A 16,809-nucleotide genomic window follows, 5' to 3' on the forward strand; every position below is an offset into this window, starting at 1 on the left:
AAAAAAAAAACACTCAGAAAAATACTTGGTTTTGGGTCTTGAGGACCTCTGCAAAACCAAGTTTTATTTAACATCTTCATTAATTAATGGCAAGATGAGAATTTTTTTTAAAAAAAATCATTATGTTCACATCTGGAAACTGGTGCATATATCAATGAGAGCAGAGAATTTTTTTCAGAAGGAAAAGGATATTAGGCTAGATTTCACATCATTTGGCAGAGAAACATCTAGACAGAGAAAGAAATCCCCATATGCATAATGAGGAAAAAGAATATATTAGAATCCAGTATGAAACAGGTGGGAATTATATTAAGAAATAGTTGTTTGATGCAAGTGTATGCACAGATGTCTCACATCATAGGAAAGGTGACAGCAACTTCTATATGATGCTTTAAAAATGACCTCTGTTCTCATTTATGATCTTTGCTTGTTATGTAGACCAATAAAAAATCCATAAAAAAAATGAAACAGATCAGAAAAATTAAGCATTTGGGTAGAAAGTTAGATAAGGTGATGAGTATGAATATCATAGCTGTACACATTGCAATCTTGAGGAAAAAAATAGATAGGGCTTGGGCTGGAGGGAAGAAGAAGGATTTCCCAGCATGATCTGCTAACAGGAAGGAACAGTTAGTCCTAGAGCCATACTTTCCTGAAGAAGTAGAACTGAAACTGCCATCTGAAGGTCGAAGTCTTTAGCTAGTCAATTGCAGTTGGGTCTAGGAGAAGGGATTAACAAGAAGATATCATGGATAAAAGTCATTTTCCAGTTTTTATTTATAAGTTTCCCTACAATGTAGATAAAGGGTTTTAAGAGCCTCTAAAGAAGAAAATTTTTGCACTATTTTATAATGACTTTAAATATATAGAGAGAGTGACACCTAACAAATAATTGCATGTCTCAATCCTACTTTGCAAGAATACACTGTGACTATTGCTAATTCATTCAATATCATTGCATATATGAAAGACTAAATACAACATTTGTCTCATATGCCAAAGCAGAGCTGGATATTTCAGAGAATTCTCATCATAATTGCTAAGTTTCCATGTAGGAAATCTAAATGCAAAATTGTGCTTCTTCTAAACTTTAGTGTATGCTTAATGACTATCTTGAATTCCTTAAATTATTTATCTTAATTACCTCATGAGTTCAGTGTGCTTTTGTTTTTCAAAAAATAATGAATACAAAGCTACTTTGAAAGAGAATTGTTCTTCATTATACTGGCATTTGCATTATATAGTATAATATCCATTCCCTTTAGAATTATTTGCTATCACTGTCCAAATAAAGAGCTTTTCTACATCCACTAATGTGTTCTTTTTTACCCACTTCAGCATTACTTTAATCTTTATTAGCCTTTCCATGCTCAGTGTGGGCCTCAATACTTGTCATTATCTTTCCCCTCCTTCAATAGAAAGAAAAGCCAAAGTAATGTTCTGGCAAAATTCACTCTGATCATAATCAAAATACAAGATCAGTAGTGTTCGAATTTTTGACTATTTCTCCTTACTCTTTGCCTTTAATTTTGGGAAGAAAGAATCATATACAAAATCTCCACGTACACTTTTGCCAAAATCAGAGCTTCAGAACAGAAAATCCAGTTTAAGTCTTTGGTGATTCAAAAGAACCCACATAACAAAGTATTCACAGTCCATTTTAGGTAATACGAACTTGGGTTATTTTCAACTTCAAAAGTAAATACACAGGTTTTCTTACTCAAAAGAAATAAGAAAATAGAACAAAGTGACAATGCAACAAGAAACATCATCAACTCCTTTTTCAAGTGTCTTCTATTTAGGAGTACTGCTTGTTCTTTCTCCCCACAGGCAGACAGCAGCTTACTCTGTCTCTATTTTAGTACAAATATGATTTAAGTCAATATTCTGAAATCTCTCTCAAATGAATAAATTATTATGAATGATCCTAATAGTTCCTAAGATCAGCATAAGAAAAGACCTCAAAATGTTTATCCTCTTTGACTGGAAGAAGAAAAGATAGCAAAAATAAAGCCAAGCTTGTAATACAACTCAGAAGTAATGCCCAGGGGAACGTGGTGGCCTGCACATTACGTGCTACAGGAAGTACAGAGACCTCATTGGGGAAGAGGCAGATTCCCCCAAAGCAAAAGAGGCAGGCATATCTTGTGATCATTTGTGAAAACACCATATGGGAAGGTAAAGAGCAACAGTGGAATTTCTAAGATGTAAGAGCATAATCTGCTCTAAACAAACACCATAACCATTATTTTATTCTCATATGAATAAGCCTTGAAAACACTTTCTAAAAATGTTCAGGAAATAAGGTTATTTACATTCTTGCTTAGATTATATAGATTAATCAATATTAAATGTTCCAGAAAGTGACTGAAATAACTCTAATGTAATTAGAAGGAAGCAAAACACATTTTGAGGGTGTATACAGATAGTGTGGTAAAGCTACGGATATGAGATTGACAGTTTATGAGTAGGAAAAAAAAAGAGAGAGGAAAGCCTAAATGTGAAAATACTTATAATAAAGTCTTTTGGGTCTACTGTTATTCAGCCATACAATTCAATCAGAAAATTGGGACAAATGCATTGTTATGAGGTTTACTCATCTCTTCTAATTACCTACATCATTTTAATTAAAATGGGATTTTTATGCAAGATAACTTCTACTTCTAAAAAAAATACTTATGTTCTTATAGGTTTTGCTTATCTTTTTTCTAAAGTCCAGATGTAGAATTTGCTACTATACATTTGTCATTTAAAGAGAAGGTGGAGAATTTCAGAAATGGAGTTCTTATGGTTATGGAACAGTGTTATTTTCAAAAATCTCATAATTGGGTATAAAAAATAGAGGGATATTCTATGATAAGATCATATGCACTATCGAACCACAAAAAAAAAAAATGTTTACAACCGCTCCTTTCGATTTTATGCACAGTGCATGGAGTCCCACATTTAGATGTTGAGGCATGAAAACTCTTAAAGTTTATTTACTTCATTTAATAGCCAAATACCAAAAAGATAGATGAGTAGTTGTTGTTTTTAACTATCTAAATGTTGCTTTCTGGTTATATTTGAAAACAGCAATACAGAAGCAGCTTTTTAATCAACCATCATCTTTTCTATTTCTTTAGTGGTTTAGGGATCACATGGTACATTCAAATTAATTATCTTATTTTATCCTAAAAGCAACACCACAGGATAGATGATATAATAGCCATCCATCCCCACTTAACTGATAGTAAAGCTGAGAGTCACAGAGTTCTCAAAAATTACAGATATAGTTGAAAGTCAAGTCGTCCTTTTAATTATCTACCTATGACTCTATTTATCTAATTATATAATTAGATATATTATATACACAATATAACAAATGTAACTTATATATTTGAGCACCTATGTGGTATATATTTTTTTTTTCAAATACTTTATAATCTAGCTAGACTAGAATGAGATCCACTCTGGCTTATTTAAAACTTTTTTTGAGGTGAATTTCTCTTCAGCACCAATCCCTTTTTTATATAATCTAGAAGTCTTGGCACCATCGAGAACCTATTCATGTCTCTAAAGTTCACCTCTTGTTTAAAATAATCAGTATTCTGAAAAACCTACATTTGAAATGGACTCAGTCTCCTACAACTGTATAACCTTGGGCAAGTCACTAACTCTTACGGAGTCTCATTTTCCTCTTCTACAAAAAGAAGTAAGTATCTCTTTTTACATTGTCATTGTTAGTACTAATTGAAATTATGTACATGAAAGAGCATTGTTTTCCCTAACAAGACAATTAGAAATAGTAATATGATACCACATATGCTAAATACAATATAGTACATAGTGCTCTTTCCAGCTGGGTCACAAACTAACTGAATGACCTTAAGCAAATACTATCTGTCACCTTTCTACCACTTTTGTATATGTTCAGAAAAAAAGAAAAAGTTTCTTGGGGAATACTGCTAATTATGGCTTTCTGAAACTTCTAACTAAACAGAAAAGCTAGAAATTTAGATTTTATATAAAGTCTCCCAATTTTAAATGCTCACAATGAATTCATACAAATATACTTACAGACAAAAACAAACAAAAAATCTGATGGACTGGTACATCTCTTAGTATGAGAAAATCAAAATACAGTAGGTCAAAGAAAGGGTGTTTACTGAGTGCCAACACTGTGCCAAGCTCTACTCTCAGTACCACTTATTTAATCTTTATGCAAAACTATATCTCATAATTTATGCCCCATTTCATAAATAAAACACAGTAAAATAAGTTGTCCTTCCAATAAACATTATCAAAGTTCTATTACATGGCAGGAAATGAGCCAAGTTTAGAAATACTGTAGAAGTGGTCGATATGAGATAACTGTAATAAGCCTAGGAGCTCACAAGCATAAAAAAATGATCGCAGGTGCAATGATTGATTCTAAGACGTGTATGAAACATGTGCATGACTACAAGAGATAAGCAAATGTTTTTCCTAAGTACTTGCTCAATTCTTAGGCCCAGATTTGGAGTAATGCTTTTTATCGTTTTAAGAAATAAAATAGGGGGTGGCTTCATAGTCTAGTTGTTAGCACGTCTGCTTTACAAGTAGAAAATCCTGGGTTCGCGCTCCAGGTGGAGCCATGGACCATATCCCGAGTGTGCCAGGCCCCGAGTGTGCCAGGCCCCGGGTGCGGCAGACCCCGGGTGCATGTCGCAAGCGTGTGGGAGCAGATGCCCTGCCTTCAGAGATCCAGTTGTTAACAGGACAAAAACGGCAACAACCATAGGTCAAGGGTGGAAGAGGAATTAAAAAGGGAGAAAAAAAAGAAATAAAATAATAAAATATTCATTCCTAAAGCCTAAAGTTCAGGAAAATGTAAGCTATTAAGATTGTTAGTATTACAAATATATTAATATGCATATTGTTAAAAAATGACTTACTTGATTTTCACCCAGACTTTATTTTTAATGTATACCAGTAAAAAAATTTACTAATAAAAACTATTGTTTATAAAATCTTCCAATGAAGCATTTTTTTCTGAAAGTTTTCAATAAAGAAAAATTCAAAAATTGAAAGAAAATTTTTGAATGATGACTGATCTAACAATCTGAGAAACTTTAAATCTCAATGAAATGTAAAGAAAATTCTTATAATATTTTCATTCTTTAATGTAATAAAGAAATACAAAATAAATTGGTCCCAGTGTAAAATCAATACTGGTCACAGACTGACATTTACCTTTTATTTCCTTTTCAATATAACCCGGATAAGGGCAGATTAGCAGCAAATCCTTTCTGTTGTTGTTTTTACTCTTTTAAGATAAACCAATTCTAAAAGTTTGTTGGTTGCTTCAATCTAAAACTCTCCTGAATACCAAAGGCATTTTCACATTTCTTTATGGAGAATACTCGGAGAAGATAGATAATAATATATTTATTATTCAGTCATTGAAATCCCTTCCCTATTTGCCTGTTTTTCCCAGTCAGAGCTAATGTGAGGTCTCCACTCTCCTCATTACACACACATCCCTCTCTCTCAACAATATGTCCAGTGAATTTTCAACCATATGTGACATTTAACGTGATGTCTACTCAGGTAACTTAAGTTGTAGGGAAAATTTCATAAAGGCTTACCCCATTTTTTGGGAAAGCAATCCAGCCTAGGTCCCCCATGACTGTACGGGAATCCAATAAATTCACTGAAATAGAAAGAACACATTACTGAGTTAGATACATAAAAATGCATCAATATTTTCATAGTATTATTAAAAGTGCATCTTGCTATATAATCAACTATTGGTTATAATGAATGTGAGTTATAAAGAAAACATTTCTATGCAAGAGAATGTGATTTTGAATTAACATTTATAGAACAATTACAGCAAAAATGTATAAACAAGTCATTACTCTAAGAGCCATTTTTTTTTTTTTTTTTGGTCAAACAAGAATAAAGGACAAGAATTAAAATAAGAAGAAAAAAAAAGAAAGGTACACAGAAAACATTAAGAACCGTTCCACTTTTTTTTCAGGGCTTAAGTCTTAAGATTAAACTGTAGCCATAAAACTGTGGCTGAACATATTGTATTTTCTTCCTTAAAGCTGTTATGAAGCAATTAACAAATAATTTACATTAAACAACAATAAACTATCCCCAAGTCTGTAATATTTTTTGTGATACTAACTGAAATCTGAAATCCAAACTGCAAATTCAATTAAGAAATAAATCTACACACCCTTAACCAAGCCAAGGAAACTAGGGTTGTTATTACAGTTATGTCTCCATTGCATTTCTAAGATATCTTCTACTTATATATAACCATAGTCTCAAATGTATTACTTATAGAAATATCAGCTACATATTTGAAAGACAGACATCAATTATACTTAGATATCTTAAAATATTTGGAACTTCCAAAATAGAAGTCTGAATATCACTACAAAAGGAAGCCACACAGTATGTACCCACATGTGTACCCACATCACATACACACATGTTGTTTATGTTTCAATGAGTTCACCTACTATCCTCCCAAAATTAAATTAGCTAAAAGGGTGTTGTGTCATCAAACAGACATAGATCACAGATCATTACTTTTCCAACCTATTATGCCTATCTGGCTCTACCTGGTTCACGGCACAGCTGACCCACTTTGAATGTACATGGCATACGGATCCAAAAGAGAAACAATTAAAGAAGAGGTATCAAGCTTCCTTAAACTACACTCGAAAGCCAGTATCTTGAAATGTCAGCAATTTTAAAGAGATGATTTCATCTGCAAGTATTAAACCCTGAAAACTAAAGTAATAACAGTTGATAGGCTGAGAAATGTGTTATAATACTTTTATAAGGGAATAGAAGACAGAATTGCTATAACCAATCAAGACAGAATTGCTATAACAAATCATGATCATAATTGAAATAGACATTTTCTATACACTATAGAAATTATGTGCATTTAACACTTATTATTCATCATTTTATTTCATATAACATCAAACATATTTAAACACTAAGTTAACAGTCTAAAATATTAGTAACATAAAAATAAATATACTCAATACCACATATACACATACATGTATACATATACAATATACTTGTATACTTGTCTATTTCCCTCAAGTACTGAGCTCTTGATAAATGTCTACTTATATAATGATTATATCATCTTTAACCTACACACATCACCTTGACTTTAGGGAATAGTAAAATAAATAATTTGTGAAATTATTTTAAAACAAAATTGACCTAACTGTAAAACTACTGTTTAAAACAGCAAAAATAATAAAAAAAAACAAATAAATGAAAACACTGTTCCATTATCCATTGACCTTGCAAATACACCAAACATTCCACTAAGTCTAATTTTTTAGATAGGGCCATACTATTTTCTTTTTACTCTATTGTTGGCTTTTCTGGTTTCTATGGGAATAAGGCTATATGAAACTTAAATGTCCTTGTCCTCATTTTGGTTTTTCTGGGACACTGGGGCTGTGTCTAGACAAGACTAAATACCAGGGGAGTACAGAACCTAAATTGTTATGTTTATTCATCTTCATGATTCATTTGATTCACCTTTGATATTGAGCAACAGTATATCTGTGTAGACTAGAAAAAATAGAGCAAATCAGTGACCTAAAGGTCTTCTACTATAGTGGCAGTCAAACTGAACTTAATCCTGTGGTGGCAAACTGATGTGCTTCGGAATTCTAGGAATTTGTAACTAGCTTGCCATGAGAAATGCAGGATTCCCAGTAGACCTTTTAATAATATGTGGATCTTGAAATATTCGGTTTTACAAACAGAATTCCAGATACCTTTCTAAAATTTAGTTACCATCACATAAATTAACTTTAATCTAAATTATTATTTTTACTCTTTTTTGGCCTAGAACGTGTGTGTGTGTGTGTGTGTGTGTGTGTGTGTGCGCGCGCGCACAAAAGTAAATGAATTAACTCAAAATACTAGCTTGGCTGTTAATATAATTTATTGGGAATTCTCAGTATTGAAATGCATTATTAAACACATAAAAATAACCACAATGAGAATTTATATTATCTTTCTCATGATGATCTTATCAAAAGTTTTCTTCAAATAACTAGATTAGGAGGTTTATAGAAATACACGTATGTCGCTTCCCACTACTGTCTAACAGATGATTTCATAAAATTCACAGTGCAAAGAACATATTTATATACACTATTACTGAATTAGAAATTGAGAGAAAAAGTAAAATTAGATGTTTTAGGTAATTACTTGCAGATTATATATTATAATTTTGTTCATATAATGCAGAGCAAATTGGGACCTGGTACCTCAGGGAAAATAACTAAAATCATAGATAGATAATGGATTAGATAGATGATAGATGATTAGATAGATGATCGATAGATAATGTATAATTTTTATATAGATCTCCATATCTATCTATATAGAGATGTATACAGAGACGTAGAGCTAGCTGTCTTATATCTCCAAGTTTTACACATGCTGTTTTAGCTCTCTAATGCCTTTTGCCCTTTCTGAATTGCTAAGTCTTCATTTGTTCTACAAAACATATTTCAGGAACTTTCTTCGCCAGGAACCCAACTCTGATCTTTCTTTTTCTAAATCTCGGTAAGATATAAGATATTATTACTGAATAGTTGATTAGCACCCAATTCTTATCTCCAAAAACACTGAATACCCAGAATTGTATTGTTTCCTTAAATGAACACTTTGTTTGAATCATACCTGTGAAACTAGCCAGTGCTCAGAACAGATGAATAGCTGTTTGTCTTACAAGTGAATCATTTGGTCAGTGGGCAGATCAGGAGAGTGTTTCTGAATTGACATATAGCAGTATGGATGTTTGATAATGTCTGGAGACATTTTTCATTGTCAAAACTGGATGGTGAGATGGCAATCATTTTGTAAGATATATACATGTTGGACCATTATGTTGGACACCTAAAACTAAATAACAGTTTGTCAACTATACTTTAATAATAATTTTGTAAAAACTGGAGGTGGGTGGAGTATTTGTCACTGGCATCTCATGGGAAGAAGCCAGGCATTCAGCTAAGCGTCCCTCAATGCATAGCGAACCCTCCCCCATCCTAAGGAAAGAATTATCCGGATCAAAGTCCACTAGTGCCAAAGTTGACAAACCCTGGTTGACACCGATGATGCTACCAGAAAATCTCTATTTTCACATCTTTGTACATCAGTATCATGTTTGTCATTAACAGAAGTTAGCATATTTGAAGGCATCCCTTATGACTCAAAATGCCATTCCTATTTTATGGAAATAGTAAAAATTGAAGTCTTGTTTAAGGAAAAGATAGAGTGTTCTTATTACCCAACACTCTTAAATTATTTTTCACATAACCAACATAACTATGATTACAGGTGTTCTTATTTATGTTCTAATAATTTCTTGATGTTCATAATGGCCTGCCTGTTGCCACAGTTATTATTAATGCCTCCATTTCCCCCACTACTTAAACTAGTTTCATGAAATCCAGAAGCTTAGGGTCTATGTAAATGTGAATTTTCAAATGTTCATTTCTCAATTTCATTACTAAATTTATTTTTAAAAGGAATTGACAGTAATGGAACACAGTCATTAAGTATCTTCTGTGCAACAATTACAGTAATTAAATTGTTCTGAACAGTATATATGCTTGTTGTAAATTGCAATGAATACCAATGAGTATTGATCTTCATTGTACAACTTAATTAAAACTTGTCCAGGAGAAGCCACTAATGAATATAATTAGAGGAAATGTTTGATACCACAGTTACTCTGGAAGACATTAATTAGATATTAGAAATTATATAGAAAATGTTTTTATTCCATTATTTATATTTTAAAATAAAGCCACGCCATAAAACTGAGAGACAGCCTTCAAGGTCTTTTTCCTTCAGTCATTGTATAATTACAGTGAAGATGGGCATCTTGGTTGGTATTCTAATCAGTAATTAAGAAAACAGATTCTCCAAGAGAAATAACTCTACAGAGGTCAATTAATATGTAGTCTATTACAAATTTTCTAAAGTTCTATAGGAAAACAAAGACTAATACAGGAATTTTCTAATAAGTAAAAATCAGTTAACTATCTACCCAACCAAATAACAGATTATAATAGAACTAATCCAAACTAATCTTAAGTATGCTTTATTTTTATTATTACACACTAATAATTGTAATGCTTTCTTGAAAAAAAACAGAGAAAAACATTTTCGAAATTTGCTTTCAGAAAAGCCAGAGAGCTGCTAACTCATTTTTTTGTTGTTGTTGTTCTTGGGATTCAAGGGGAGCAAGAAGACATAATGAGTAAGATAGGATATGCATAAAAAGACTCCAAAGTCTTCAACTTCACACATTCTAACAATTAAAGGTTAATCTGTTTTAATAATTTAAATATGATTGTCAATGATTATATCTTCCAAATAGTCATAACTTTCTGTGTATCACTTTGACTCCATTGTTTCCTCCTTAACATCTTGCTAATATGAGTAACAAAAACCTGAAAAACATTTATTGGATTCTCTAGGAAATTAACATATTGAGATGAGTGTGTTTTGAGAATTTGAAGAGTGGGAAGACAGTTCAAGGACACTCAATCCCACCGTCATCAGTAGGAAAAGCCTTGAGAGAATGAGTGATCCTTGATGACATGAAAATAAAGACTGAAGGCATATTCTTATTCATATATTATTTCCGTTTTTCACATGATCTTCACAGTAATAAACAAACACAATTATAAGGGTAGTTGGACCTCCACCACAGAATAAAGAGAGAAGAATTAGAATAGGAACAGATATAATGGCATTCTCTTTCTCTATAGGCATTGAATCAAAGTCCCATTGCATACAGAACTTTGAGGGATGCTTGTTTATTGATTTCCATTTAACAATATCAGAAAAGCTACTGGATTCAATTACAGCACACATTTTACTAATCTATGGAAATAAACCCCAGATATACAGCTTTTCTGCCTCCATGGTCTCAGTCAGCACAGATGTGAGTTCTTGCTTCCAGACTAAATTTTATAATTTGACAACTGCTGCAGGAGACAAGGAACAGTTGACAAAATGAGTACAAGGAAAGAGTACATGTGTTTCCCATTGTAAAATTAAATTTGTCAATTTGGTAAAAAATTATGTTATAGGTTTAGGGGTGTTATGTAGATTTCTGACATCCCTTCACTTGAAGGCAAGTGTTTATAACCAACAGTATTTCCACAAACAATGAATGGGAGAGTATCCATTTCTTTTGTAATTCTGAGAAATCCATGGGCACAACTTAGAAAAAAAGAAAAAAATATGGGAAAAAGAACTTATTCAGTGCACACTGTGTGTCAGTTACTTTGTTAGGCAACTGATACATGTTCTTTCATTTAATCATGTCAACAAACCTATAGGCTCAACAGAACACTGATAGTTTGCAATCCTTCTCAGAGGCCCAGCAGAGAAATCAAGGAAGGAAGGAAGCATGAATCACTACTTGAGGCATCTATGACAGATCATAAGCCATGCTTATGGTTTCCCCAAACCAAGTCCCTCATTTAAAGTTTAGACATAACATACCTTGATCATAATCACCTATCTCCCTGAACATCCAAAGGTCATGAACTAAACCTTAACCATGAATGAATTTACTTTATTTGCACAAGAATTATGGCCTCTGAACACTACTTGAGAAAAATTTCACAACCTAGAAGACTGGTTCTGGAAATTTGTGACAATCACGTAGCTCTGAGTTCCTAATCTGTCTTATCCTTTGGCAGCATATGATCACAACTCCCAGGGACAAACACTTTTTCTCATCTTTTATGTTAAGCAACAACACATTTCTGTGCTTTTCTTCTACCTCTTTGGTTACTTGTTTTCATTATAAACTACTCTTCCTGTGCCAACCCTTGAAACCTTGGCTTTGATCAATACTCTTTTTGTAGACTGATTTCACTTCTCACTCTATACCAAAGATTCCTGAATAGGACTTAATATGGGAATAAAAATAGAAGATTTTTGAAAGAACAAATGTCTTGGAGCCAGTCCATCTGTATTAAATAAGATTATTTAGGATAGAGAATGACAAGTATATTTACTTTTTATTTGTTGATTGGGCGGTTGGTTTTAAGGGTGATATTAGCATTTATCTCTATATGAGAACCCTATAGAGAGGCTCGTGAACTTCCAAGTCTCCAGTTATCATATAATGTTATCATAATGACCTTCAAAATCCATACACCTAGTCCATTTCTCTCGCCTGAAATTTCTATCAATTTGTAAAACTGTCTGCTAGTTATTGACACATTCATGACATGCACCCATACCAAATTCAACCTGTCCCAAATGAATAAATTATCTTCCCCATATAAAGGGGAAAAAAACCATGTTTTTTATTTCAGTAAATGCAATGTTTTAAAATTAGGTATTCTATTCAGAAATCTGAGTCACTTTTGTCCTTTTCTTTCTTTATCCCCACATTGAATCATTGACCAAATCCCACAGATTCTAACTATATTATGTATGTAACTCTCTGAAGTGCCTGCTCTGTTTCATTCCACAACATAAACAGTCCAGCCAAATCTTTGCCGTAATTTTTCACTTGAAAAATTGCCTAACTGGTTTCTCAGTAGAGAGACATGATCCCTGTCAATTTCTTCGAAATATTGTATCCAGAAAGATTTTTCTAAGCCACCAGTATGGTCATGTCATTCCCCTACTTCAAATCTTGTTGCTGTCTTATTGTTTTTAATATAAGCCCCTCCAGAAATGGTCTTTATTTCCTTCTTCAGTTTTATTCAGGCTTTTCTCTCCTTCTCTTTCCACAATTCAGCAAGACTGAACTTATTTCAGTTCCAATTATGTGATCTTACTATAGATTCAGTTCTGTTCGATGAGCTGTGAAGGCAATGGGTAAGGGAAGGGAGGTTTTGAGAAGAAAACATTAGAAGAGGAAACTCCTGGCTGCCTTGGAAGGCATGGGTATGTTTTACGGAACTCATGCACTCATCTAGAGCAAATAACTCAGTGGCATAGCAATGCATACAGATTTAGGTTGGAAGAGTGAAGGGGTGGGAAGTATCTGGTTCTAAATTATACCACACAGTTGTTAACCCACCTAAATTTGAAACTTGCCTCTCTTAGAATTTTCTGTTATGTGGGGGGGGGGGGGGAGGGGGAATCAATTTTGTTGATTAATCCAATGGGGAAGTGATGTGCTATTATTTGCAGAGGAAGACGTCCTAACTGATACAACTGCTAAACGGCAGAATTTGAAGGCAAACTCCAGACTCTTATTCCAGAGCCTGTTCTCTTTCCATCATGTCTTGACACTTCCAAATTTTACTCACAGAATTCAATACATTCTCTACTGACTCTTAATTATTGACAGTGAAGAAAGGTTGCCTTTGCTTCAAAATACTTCATCTTTGTTCATTTTGTTTTGGTCCTTTTTCGTTTTGTTTCAAAACATTCTCCATCATCATAAACAAAGGAGTTTTAGCCACTGCTCTTTGAAAATTAAGCAGTAGAATATTCAGACTATGAAGCATACCACCATGAGAGAAGCAAAATCAATCAGAATGTATACTAAAAAATTTGAACTGTTAATATACTGTAAAATTGTATACTCAGAGAGGCGGCAAAGAGGAATTCAAAATAGTATACACTGGTTAGACCAGACGAAGTATTTAGGCAAAGGTAACACTGAAATCCACTGACAGCTAAATTATGACTAATGAGCAGTCGGCTACATTCACAGGACACATAGCACAAAAAGAGAAAAGCCAGATGGTTTTCAGTGGCTACCTTGTTAGGTGTGGTAATCAAACTTGTCAAATCTTACCTATTTACTTTATTTTAAAGAAAATAGTCAGCATTAGATGAAAAAACAGTCTTGAAAATCATCATATAACACAATACACTCATTTAATATCTGCTCAGTTCCATACCACAATGTAAATAGATAATATATGAATCTACTCCTTACAAAACAGGGCAAACCTTCAACACTTGAAATAAATGTGCTTATTCACAATTCCTTTTGAGAATGGTTCACTGCACAGAGAATGCTCTTTAGTCCTATGGTTCTGGTTTGCTACTATATGAGTTATGTGGAAGTGATTTTACTTTGAGCCTCAGTTCTCATGTTTGTAATGTCAGTGATTCAGACTAATGTAATTACATGTGTCTGTACTTAAATATACATTGCATCACTTAATCCTAACAATGATCCTTTGGTATATTGTTTTACCCATTTTACAGAAACAGAAATTAAAGTTGAGAAAAGCGAAACAGGGTAGTCGCCCAAGATCCCAGAGCTAATAAGCGCCTAACTGAAATCTAAATGCAAGTCCACCTGACTCCAGAGCTCTTTGTCTTGCTTCTCTATCACACTTGCCCCAGTGTTGGACTTTCTGAATCTAAAAGTTCACTCCTTTGAAACCCATAACTCCTATATATCAATGATTTTCATTAAATCAGTGAATGGAGAATAGTATGTTACAGAAGCCAGTATCTACTGTGTTATAATAGTGTTGTGTATAAGATGGAAATTTTCGGATATATTAATCTAAACAGAGCATACAGTGGTTTTCCTGGGGAAATCACAGTTTAGTATCAAATTTCCAACAAGATTTAAGTAAGTTACAAGATTCCTGAAAGCAAAAGGGTAAGTAACAAAGATGAATCCTGTTTTCTGTAACTTTTTAAATTTTGCTATTATTATGCTTTAAGGCATGCTAACTGGGGCAAAAGAAGGCATACATTTGCCCAAATATATTGTCCTTAGGTGTGAGAAAGCACAGAAAAATTGAATGTCAAATGTATGCAAAGCTGATTCTTTGTTTTGTATGAATCCCTATCCCAGTCCCTCATTACCCTTAGTGTTTGATTAAAATATAACAAATTGCAAAACAACTATATAATTATCAGCTCTCCAGACTTCAGGTTAGGATAAATGATGATTAGGTCTAAAAGTGTACTAAAAACAGACAGAAATTTGCACAGATTCACAGTTGGTATTGTAAGGTGGTAACATTTCCAAAAATGAGCAAAACAACTGTGTGGCCCAAGCAGACCTTTTGTAAAATGAGAAATGACTCATTTTTTTTACTGGCAATTTAAGTCATTATTCTCATTTCAGTCTTGAAGTTTAGTTAAAAATTAATTGTGGTGTAAACATAATGATTCTTTGTTATTTGAAAAAGAAAAAAAATATATTACAAGAAATCTTTGAATAAGGATTTCTCATCAACTAATCAAAATATAAAGCAACAGAGACAGAAATATGAACAAATATTGTGCCTCAAATTTTAGGTGGCTGAACAAAAACACTTTAGTACCCAGTTCTAATTATCCATCTCAAAACAGCTAGAAGCATTCATGACAGCAGGAAAATAATTTTTATGTCAGTCTATTAAAATACAGTGAATTATATATCTTAACAGGGTATACGACTGATGATCTAGTAGTAATAATTTTTGCCTGGTTAACTCGGTGCCTAACTTTCTATTTTTGGTCAAAATATAACATTAGTAGTTGGATGATTCTCTTTCTACAAAGTATAAAAACTATAAGCAAAAAAGGAAATAAAGTAAAATAAAATAAAAGTACTTTCAATTTTCTGTGGCATTGAGGCAGATGCCATTTTACACCTAGTAATTACTCATATCATTCTCCTTCTTTGGTATCAGAATCTTACTCATGTTTGGAGCGGCAATGTGCTCAGCACCAGACAATGGTTCATGACTGGCCTTAGCAAATAATGATAATCATGCTTCTATTATCTTAGTTTCCATTGAATCTGGTGGCCTTGTTATATACATCTAGCCCATGAGTTATAAACAGAAATCTATTTGCCAGTTTCTGGGAAAGTTCCATTGTCCTAGCTAAAGGAGGAATGTAGCTGACATGATTCTTGGCTCTTTCCCTTCTTCTTGTATTGCGCTGGATGTATGCTTGGAGATGTGTCTTCCTTCTTGTAACTATGAGGCAATAAACTTGAGAGTAAGGCCAAAAAAATCACAATGATTCCTGTCCTGACATCATTATGTCACTGAACCCAATCCACCAGGTATCTACTCTGAAACTTCTTTCTCAAACATTAAAAAAATGCCTATATAGTCTCTTCATTTTAAATTACTCTGGAATGGTTTTCTTATTATCTGCAACCTAATCAAATCTTATCTAAGATATAAACAACTAAGGAAAAAGTCTAATTTGCTGCCTTAACTTCTATTCAAATTCTATGGAATATGACACTTACAATGAATGAAATTTCATTTATTCAACAAATATTTAAGTATCTTTTTAAGTACCAAGAACTGTTCTAGGCCCTGGGGATACACCAGTGAATAAACAGGAAGTAGTTTGATGATTGTTCAACCTTCCAATCGATGGCCTTGAGAATAATGCTTGCTTGAATTTATATTACTCATGAAATAATCCTTCTATATCCCCTGAGACAGACTCTCCTAGGGTATAATTGTCTGAATTAACATTTGGCACTTAGGGATATATATGAACACATTCAAAGTGCATTTAATATTATTTATTATTTAGAAATGTAAAGAGGAAATAGCAATCAAAGCATACACTTTGAGGATCAGTTCTGATATCAATGGCTCTATCACTGATTATATATCATACCATACTTAGAATTTTGCATTTTGATATTTGTTTTCAATACTCTCTAACATTTTGTATTTCTTTGTTGTGCATAGCGTTATCTGATAATATACATCACCTTTAGCCTTAGAACATTTTCATAGTCTCTTTTTTGAGATTCACAGAAAACATGTTCTGAGTGTTAGTCATATATACGTGTCATCTGTTTTT

The 16,809-nt window shown here is 33.0% G+C and overlaps 1 protein-coding gene across 4 annotated transcripts in view; it reads right to left on the reverse strand.

Moving 5' to 3' along the window:
- EPHA5 (EPH receptor A5) overlaps positions 1–16,809 on the reverse strand; it is a 334,884-nt gene that overhangs the window by 301,506 nt on the left and 16,569 nt on the right. For all 4 annotated transcript variants that reach the window (XM_011360645.1, XM_011360643.1, XM_011360644.1 and 1 more), the window contains exon 2: positions 5,610–5,674. In XM_011360645.1, coding sequence (XP_011358947.1) covers positions 5,610–5,674 — 65 coding nt within the window. The remainder of the gene's footprint in view (positions 1–5,609; positions 5,675–16,809) is intronic.

This window comes from Pteropus vampyrus, unplaced genomic scaffold (genome assembly GCF_000151845.1).
Source record: "Pteropus vampyrus isolate Shadow unplaced genomic scaffold, Pvam_2.0 Scaffold57, whole genome shotgun sequence".
In the NCBI taxonomy this organism is placed as follows: Eukaryota; Metazoa; Chordata; class Mammalia; order Chiroptera; family Pteropodidae; genus Pteropus; species Pteropus vampyrus.